This window comes from Pinus tabuliformis, chromosome J, assembly GCF_031772625.1.
Source record: "Pinus tabuliformis cultivar Carrire ecotype Pingquan chromosome J, CPIR1, whole genome shotgun sequence".
NCBI classification, from domain to species: domain Eukaryota; kingdom Viridiplantae; phylum Streptophyta; class Pinopsida; order Pinales; family Pinaceae; genus Pinus; species Pinus tabuliformis.
In genome coordinates this window covers 1,151,607,134-1,151,616,720 of record NC_142295.1, presented here as the reverse complement: position 1 = coordinate 1,151,616,720, position 9,587 = coordinate 1,151,607,134, and the positions used below count along the sequence as shown (strand labels likewise).

The window sequence follows — 9,587 nt, the reverse complement described above, 5'->3', positions numbered from 1 at the left end:
AACTAACAACAACTGAGTATGGCATAAATAAAGCTACCATTAGAGAAGAAAGTAGTTTGGTCAATCCAACAATTGAAATTAGTCAAATTTGATGAAGAACCATTAATTGGTGATGAATGGTTGCACATGATGCAACATAACCACATTGATATGTTGTTATTTGGTGAGAGAAGCCCAATTGTGTCTGGATGCCAAGTTGAAGACAATATGTTTGCAACATCATAGGTTTGTAAGAAAGAGAACCTAGAGAAGGAAGAGGAAGAGGAGAAATCTCTCACTGCAGAGCATAATGAAGATTCTTTTAACATTAATTTTGAGTGTGTAGGTAAACAGGACAACAAACCAATTACAGTTACAACTGAAAGAGAATATGAAGAAAAGGATATAGGAAAGGACACGAAATTTTCTAAAGACAAAGAAGAAAGTATTGAAACTATATTTCAGCAATGGAGTCAATAAGAGATAAGATTTTTCTATCAAGAAATATGGAAGAAAGAAGATCAGGGCTATGAAGCACAAGAAGAAAAGCAAAGAACATAGTTTGAAGACGAAGAGTTGTGGTATTATTCCATGGTTGAAAGAATCTTGGCAGAGGAAGATGTAGAAGACAAACTTGAAAAAAATACAAGAGAAGTCAAAAAAATATTTTAGTTGCATCAAGTGAAGAAATGTGGAGCCTACAACAAGAAAGTATAGTAGAGAATGAAGTAGTTTTGAGGGTATAGAATTTGGAAGAAATGAAAAAGAAAATCCAACATTGTAAAGGTTTTGAGTCATTGTAAGTCTAGCTAAGACTTACATCAGTAGGCATCTTTAAGTGATAGTTGATTCATTTTTTATTGTAAGCCTAACAAAAACAATTGAGTCATGTTGAGTCATGATTAAGTTATGTTGAGTCATACGATCATAATTAAAGGGGAGTATCAGACATAGTGAAATACTCCCATATGAATGTAATGCATGGAGAGAAGAGTTGAGTTAAGTCGACTCTGTTGATATTGGTAGCATGGGACGTCCTCCAAAACCTAGAGTACAAGGTTGTGGAGGGCTAAGAACCAAAAAAGCGCTTTCTCAACTAAGTACCCAAGACGCGGGCTTTGTACCCAAGATTGTGGGTGTGAAACTAAGCATTTTTTAATGACTTGGCACTTGGAGATGATTCAGAAGCATTGATGGAGTAAGGAGTTTCCAAGAGCAGCAAGAGAAGCCTTGTAGTTTGGGAGAAATGAATTTATTTGTGTGTAAAGTGTGGGCTTGTGACAAAGACTACAAGTCAGTTAGGCTTGTAGAGGTTCCCTTCAAAGACTATTCATTACACCCATAGAGACATATAAATAGAGAGGAGTAAAATCTTCATTTCACCATCCTAAGAGAAAACATATAAGGATTCTAATAGTTGTAAGAATGGTAGACTTGGTGAAGCCAAATGGATTATTCTTGAAGGAATAAAGATAGCCAAGTTTGCTTATGAAAAAGCCCTAAGTTGACTATTGGAGAAGGACTTTTGACAGTGATAGTGGGAAACCTCCATGCCCTAAGTCTTTCTTCATATAGTAGTAGAGGAAGGAAGAAGTGGGAAGAAGTCCCAAAGTGTTTCAATATTGACGGAATAAGGAGAAGTAAGTGGGAAGTTGATGAAGACCCTATGTGTTAAATCATTTATGGAATAATGATCAGCTATACGACAAATTGGAGCCATATTTAGTGGCCAAAAGGAGCAGGATTCATTGCTAGAGGAAAATTGTTGTTGCTACACATTGCGAGCAAAAGTACCAATAAATGTGTTCAGGGTACGTGGACCAAATGGAGTTTTGAAGTGCACTACATCATCTAGTAGGCTAATTGGTATCTTGTTCAGGGTATATTAGTGGTCATAGTTGTTGACACCCAATACTAGTTTGTATTCTTGTATCAGTGATTGTATGAGGGCCCTTATGAATTTGAGTGTGAGTTTGTCAAGTATAAGTTAGCTAGAGAAAAAGGACATTCAAGTTAGAGTTTTTCATGATTCCATATTTAGTAAATTAGGTCCTGTTGTAGCCTCGAAAATCACTGCAACAACATCGAGGATAACCAACCGGTCCAGACCTTAGTACAGCTCCTTTTCCGTTTGGAATAGTGGCTCCGACTGGGGATAATGGGACCAGTTTCCCAAAAGTGGATAAACGGGATGAATGGGTGATGTATAAACTGAGCTAGCGATGAGCAAATAACTAAATCTATTGACAAGAATACAAAAAATATGAACTATCCCGGGAATCTATTGAGCTTTAAAGTGTAGCGTTTGATGGTCTGTGTCTAAAGACAGGCATATAGATGACTCCATCTAACAGACATAGATATTAATTCATTCAAGATTGCTGTGCCTAAATAGTTAAGCAAAGCGATTAAAGCAATATTACCACACTCATCATTTATATTATCGACATATACATGATTAAAAGGAAAGCATATCATAAAACATCCAATAGTGGAAAGAATGTAGAATTGCTGTTAAAGCGCATGCATATAATCAACAATAGCAAGGATAATCAAATAACAATTCACATAACAGGAATGAATTCAGACATTGATAGAAATACCATATGAGCTGCTTTGACACTCCCGATATCAATCGCTACTTGTAATTCTTCCTTCAACGCAGAAACATTCTCAACAAAGACAATAGTGCACAATTGCATAAAAAGCCTCCTTGTTGAATTAAGAACAAATGGTCCAGTTTCATAAAAGAATATTGACTGAAGCACAATAGTGCAAACTTTAGTCTTTAAGTCTGGTACAAAACTTTACGACCCTTTCCAAAACAATGAAAGGGTCTATAAATACTAAATTAATCTAAATATCTAATAAAACAGAAGTCCTATTTAATTGGTATCAATAAATCTTGATATGATTTTCTTCAGCGATCTGGAAGTCGGTGGCATGATTCATCAAGTAGGCTGCTTGCCTTTAAATCTGAGCTGACTTATCGCAAGCATTGGCTCTACTTCAGGAGGTTTGTTGAGGCGCGAACTGAGCTGGGTAGCATAGGTGGCATCCTGAATATCGGGAATTATATACCCGATCGCATCTGTTAGGCACTTAAGGGCGGCTCTCTATGTATGCGGCTTTACCAGGAAGAGCCAATATGCTTCCATAGTTAAACTGTTAATCCCAGCGATTAATCTCCCCTTTTGCTCTAAATCAGGATAACATGATTGCTCCAATGCGTTTGTTGTTGTCAACTTTCTTGGTGTACATTGGGAAATCATATTTGATAAGTAGAGAGTGTTGTTAACTAGTTCAACTAGATTGCTGGAAGTTGATTTACATCTTGAAGCTGCCCTCTCTGCTTTCATCATCTGAGATTGCCATTCTGTGAAAAGTATATCTTTATGTGTTTCTAAGATTCTGGGCAAATTTACTGCTCTTCCTTGTTCAGAGTCTTGCCAGTCAAGAAATGCAGTTATGATTTCTTCGGCTTGATCCAATTCATTCCTGGCCTTCTCTACCTGCTAATTTATGGATGTCGTTAATTCATAGAGTGGCTCTTCCTGAGCGATTTGTTGACACAAAAGCCTAATTTGAGATATTAATGCAGTGTTTATTTGTAATGCTTCTGCTCTGAATTCAGCCACTTGTGGAGCACCCTTTATTATTTCAAGCTGCGATGACAATTGAGCGATTTTCTCATCCTTTGTTTTCATCATTTGCTCGTTTGCCACCCTTAATTGTCCCAATGCCTCTGATAATTCCTTCTGTTTCTGGATCGCGTTTTGGTCGATTAAGTTGTAGGTACCCTGCCAAGTAGTTCTGCCGAGACCTGAACATGTTGTATCCGAAATTAATCCTTTCTTCTTGTCAGTGAGAACCTGTCCTGCAGCTGGTGTAGTGGAAGCGCCTGTGGTCTTCTTGGATTTCTTCCCCATTTTGTTTGAGCTTTGTCCTTTGGATGAATTCTGCACAGAGGCGCAAATATACGTAATACAGAGAAATAGCAATGAAAACTTGCAAGTGATGAGAAATATTGACAGATGCGTAATAAGGGATTAGCTTTTAAAATGGGCGCAGACACAATCCATGGGAGGATTTTAGGACTTACGATCATATTAAATGGACGTTTAAAACCTGCCAATCTTAAATGCCCATTATATCGTTAATCGGCTGAATGATTCATTTAAGCGTGCTGTGGGCATTTTGGCGGTTGTGCGCAGGCGAATCATTGTTGGACGGATCAAGCCTTTAATATGAAACAAATCATGATATCCCTTCATTTAACGGCTTTTTCGAAAACTGTGCTTTATCGCAATCGGTCATCGGGGCAACCTTAAACCTTTTGTATTGACACTATTCAAAACCTCTGATCGCCGATAGCGATATCGCATTGCATCGGGAGAATGAGGATTATATATAATATTGACAGCCTGCCGCCAATTTGCCGATTGTGATATCGCATCACATCGGAATACATTACCCGGGCGCCTTAACAATGTGGATGAAATACTGCCGATTGGCGATTGCGATATCGCATCGCATCGGGGTATTTGGCATTACATAAGATATGTATTATATATCGTCGATCACCGATCGCCGATTGCGCATCGCATCGGGGCTAATGGCATGGGGGCGCTTTAAAATGTGCATGAAGTATTGCCGATAGCCGATAGCCGATAGCGATATCGCATCGGCGGAGACCAATGTGCCACTTACTTATGCTCCCTTATGTCATTGCGATATGCGATCTTGCGATCACTTTATCGCAATGAAAAAGGATTGTTTTATTTGATCACATGGGTTTTTCAAAAGGTTTTTATATAATGTATTCATTTGGTTTTCGGACCATTTTGAAAGATACAATGTTGATACCAATTAAACTCTAAGGGACCCATTTCATATGATAATTTTGGGAATAAAAATGTTATGAAATGGGGGGTTGTTGTGGAGCACAACAGGTCCTTATATACCCATAGTTAGTTCTTTGTAATGTGAGTGTGTGACAGCCAAGAGCCACAAAATCTATGTATAGTTGTGTATGAGAGAATTTTCATGAATAAAATTATTGTTTTGTGTGCATATTTTCTTTCCTCCTATTGCTTTCCATCAACCCTCACAACATCTCAATCTAACAAAATGAATGATGTATTCACATTCAGGATTTAACAGGGCTACAAGATTGGCGAAGGAAATACTTGTGGTGTAGTTGTTAAGGTCACCGTAGCTACAAGGACTGGAGGTGTCATGAGATATAACTGTGTAAGTCATATAATTCCATGCGTTGGTTGCTAGTATATGCTTAAAGGGGGACCTAATCTAGATATCTCTCCAAAATCAACCACATTATATTTTGAGAGCCTGAATATGGGAATAGAAATATGTCTGGATACTGTATCTTTTTAGCCATTCATTCTAGACTAGTGGCAATGGGAACGTGAAACCAATATTGAAAAGAATCGCTAGGTAATTTGCATCATACATATTATCAATAATGTTGAACTTATATCGATTAGAGATTCTCGGAATATCCTGGAATCCAATAGATAGTGTCAAGGTCAAAGAATTGACTTCGTTGTTGTTGGTCGAATTCTAGGATATTCCAAAAAATTGTGACCGAGATAAATATGCTCTATCAATGATAAGGGTACCTCCTGAAAGAATATAGGCTTTATATCAAGCAAACTAGGTGAGACTTCGAGAGGATTTATATCAATCAGATTGGGTGAGACTTCCCCATAGGATCCATTGCAGCGAAGACCATATTGGGAAATGATTCTTATTAGAGATGGTTCGTGGAATGTTTCAATGTAGAAACATTTGAGAATGACTCAAGCAATTTTTTAAGGATTTAATATTTTTCCTATATATAGTATTGTAGGCAACTATTTTAGTTTTAAAATTGATACATATAGAATATATGTGAATATTCAATAAAAAAAATGTAATTTAACATTAAATTTGTCAATTTTTAGGGCATATCATCCATTTTTGGGGAATATCACCTTTCTTCCACGAGAAGAGGATACATCACGCAGACCCCTGGGAAATTCGTTGCACCTTCAACGCCGACTGCTCAATGACTTCAGCCTTCGGCCTTCCTACCATGCGCAGAGGTAGACAGTATTGAAGGAGATTTTGAGGTTGCACTCATCGGATCCTCTTTTGTCCAACAGAGCAGACACCCCTTGCCAAATTGCAAGCTTCTTCGTACTAAAACACACCCAAACGATCATTAATCTCTGCGCGATGGGACATGATCCCAATGTATGGAGCCAGCCTCTTGAATTTCTTCCAAATTGATTCTTACAGACCCTCCAGCTCCAAATGAATGCCACAGCTCCAACATTGGGCAAACTATCATCGCTCGACCTCCAGTTGCACTGTCGGCTTGACCTCCGCTGCACCGTCGGCTCGACCTCTGCTGCACACACGAGGAGAAGCTTTTCACCTCGACGATCTACATGACCTCCTACGCTTCACCACACACCTGACATATCAACACACGTAAGATCGACAATCCTTCGCTATCAGTGCAGCTCGCATATTTCAAGCACTTGACTCCTTCGCTCTAATCACACCGACAGTAATCCATTGACTGCTCGGCACACACCGATGGCTTAACTACTCAACAATCATAGGATCTGAGCAATCCAAGCAATTCGATCTCTCTCGATCTCACGAGATCTATGAATGATTATGTCGATCTCGACTTCGACATGTCTCCACAGGTTGGATCCCACCTCAGGCAACTCTCCACAATCATCAACGGGCCAACTTAGTCTATGTCAACTCAAAGTAGCGCCCTTTCTCGGTCAAATCCGTGCTGATGGCCCACACTGAGACGAACTGCGTAAAGAGTGATAAGCACGACTTCCAGCTATAAATCTCGCACTGCTGCAAAGCTTGGGCAGCGTGACTTCCAGCTGTAAATCCAGTACTGCTTCAATTATCCTAAAAAAGAATAAAAAAATCTCGTGCTATACTTCAACACTTTGCCTCCTCGCCACAAGGCCTCCTTTCTATCACTAAGGGCCACAATCTTGTCACTTAGGCACTCACCCAATCACCAAAGCACTATGGTTTTGACTCACTCAACCTTGAAGCTCTAATACCATGTTAAAAATGTAAGATAAAAATATATTCATCAAACTGAGTAGCTCACAAGTGAGGAGCTTCACCTCGTGACTACCTCTCACAGAACACTCTACAACTTTCTCATTAAGCATCAAGAATATATAGTTTACAAGAAAATAGGGAAGTTAGAGCAACCTCCTCAAATATAGGAACTAAATCCTAATCTAAAGCTCACACATTACCAGTTAGCACCAAAGGCTAACTGGACCAAAGCATTTAATGACATTTATAATCAACATGGAACTTAAGTTAATCAACCAAAATGTTCAATTGATTTAATGCGTAGAATAGTTGTAGTTGTTCCTTATTATGGTGGATGGAAGAGTTAGGGGGCTGGGTAAGGATATATGGATATATGTGGCGCACTCTTGACCCCTGAATTGGATATATGGGATTGCGCTCTTGACCAATCCAAGCAATTTGATCTCTCTCGATCTCACCAGATCTGCGAGCGATTATGTCAATCTCGACTTCCACAGGTTGGATCCCACCTTAGGGAGCTCTCCACGGCCACCACGCAGTCAACATGCCCACACTGAGGCGAAGTGCGTAGAGTAAAGAGTGATAAGCGCGACTTGCAGCTATAAATCTCGCACTGATGCAAATCTAGGGCAGCGCGACTTCCAGCTATAAATCCAACGCTTCAATTATCAGTTTGTTGTCCCAACCACTGGCTCGCACCTTGATAGATGTTTATTTTACAAATATTTAATTCATAATGGAATAATTTTTAAATTCGAAAGTAAATTTTTTATAATGCTATGAATATGTGAAAATTTTCCATATGTGAATAAAGCAATTAAGTGAAAAAAATTCTTCACTCAATTTTAAAACATGAAGAAATTTTCCAAAGCATTAATTAAATAACTAAACCACAAGATTCAAAAGAATGTCACTTAAGTAAAATAAAATACAAATTTAATTACCACATAGCACAGTAAAATAAAATACAAATTTAATTACCACTTAACACAAAGGCTAACTAGACCAAAGCATTTAACGACACTTATAATCGACATGGAACTTAATTTAATCAGCCAAAATGTTCAATTGATTCAATCCGTAGAATAGTTGTAGTTGTTCCTTATTATGGTGCATGGAAGAGTTAGGATATATGGATATATGTGGTGAGCTCTTGACCCCCGAATGAATGCATAAACGAAGCAAGGATTACTCAATTGCTATCTACTTGTGCATATAGAGAGAGAATTATTGAATGTAAAAAAATGTTACTGTTGTGCAGCTGCAATACTACTCACATTTGATGCGAAGAGGGTAACACTGTTCCGAAGATCTTGTCCCTTCACAATGCGGGTTATTTCTTGCTTTGGCTGCAGCGCTGACAGCCAACGCTGCGACCCAAACCCCAACCTGGAGTTGACCACAGGACGATACAGGCTGTGCACACCTCTATCGTCATAGTCGCCGTGCTCTACCCAAGTAACCTGTTATATATATATATATATATATACAATTAATCAGTCAGTCTGTTCTGTAGGAAAGGAATTAGCAGGCATATTAATGTATGCTAGCCTGGAGTTCTTGAATTAGTGTATGAGCTGCAAGCAATTACAGTTGAACAATTGCTAGGTAATTCTTGAATTGATAATCCCGATGAATGCCTCTGGCAATTCACGGCCGGAATTGAGTTGTCCACTAAACTGTCCGCAGAAACATCTACGACGGCCCAAACGCGTGCACGAAGCTGCTGGCAGAACCTTGAGAAATAGAATTCTCTAACTGGACCGAGCGGTGAGAGAACATGGAGCTCCGTATGCATCTGTTACCAACATTCCAGAGTTGGTAAGCTTTAGAAAAGTAAAATTCCTTCAAAAATTTCTGATTCAAAACTAAAATATTGCAAATCTAAATGCCTGAAATTAGATAATGCGCGTTAGATATTTTAGAGCATGCACTTCATTTCCCTCTGAAATTAGATAATACGCGTTAGATATTTTAGAGCATGCACTTCAAATATCAATCTAATTAGATATTTTAGAGCATGCATGCACTTCATTTCCCTTTGTATCAAATCAATACGCTAACATACCAATTGGAGTTGGCCGTTCCTCGTACCCTCCGCACCATTGCGTAAGACCTCCAATGTCGTGGCTGTGGAAACAATGGATGCGAACATTTCTGCATAACGTTTCTGAGTACAAAATTTCAGTAATTAATTAATTGTGTACAGCACCAGTAATTACAAATCAGTCAAATGGCAGTGGATTACATACCGAGTCCACCAGATTCATGGTTTTCATGAGCACGGTGACGGTTTTGGGCCCAGAAGTTGGGAGCAGAATACATCTAGGAAAGAGGAGAAGACCCTATGGTAAGGAGGTAAACTTGGTCTTTGAAATTTATTTATGCAAGTCTTGAAGTGGGAGCAGAGTTTAGGGTTTTGTTAATCGATTGAATAGAGTCTGAAATGAAACTATACACCCATCGCAGAGCTCCCAGAGTTTAGGGTTTAGGGTTTT

General features: G+C 38.8%; 1 protein-coding gene across 1 annotated transcript; it reads right to left on the bottom strand.

Moving 5' to 3' along the window:
• Positions 1–6,785: 6,785 nt before the first annotated feature.
• Positions 6,786–9,359, bottom strand: LOC149231164 (homeobox-leucine zipper protein ANTHOCYANINLESS 2-like). Its single transcript, XM_089381559.1, has 5 exons — positions 9,342–9,359; positions 9,158–9,259; positions 8,681–8,887; positions 8,367–8,552; positions 6,786–6,896 (listed from the first exon to the last, which is right to left on the bottom strand). Exons 1-5 carry the CDS (start codon positions 9,357–9,359, stop codon positions 6,786–6,788), a joined length of 624 nt encoding a protein of 207 aa, XP_089237685.1.
• Positions 9,360–9,587: the final 228 nt, after the last annotated feature.

Bases quoted from the DNA above. Each gene is read 5' to 3' on its own strand.
- LOC149231164 (XM_089381559.1), bottom strand. The intron at 8,553-8,680 runs GTAATTGCTTGC...TATATATAACAG, and splicing joins TACCTAGCAATTGTTCAACT to GTTACTTGGGTAGAGCACGG. The intron at 6,897-8,366 runs GTGAGTAGTATT...CTGGATTTACAG, and splicing joins TTACCCTCTTCGCATCAAAT to CTGGAAGTCACGCTGCCCAA.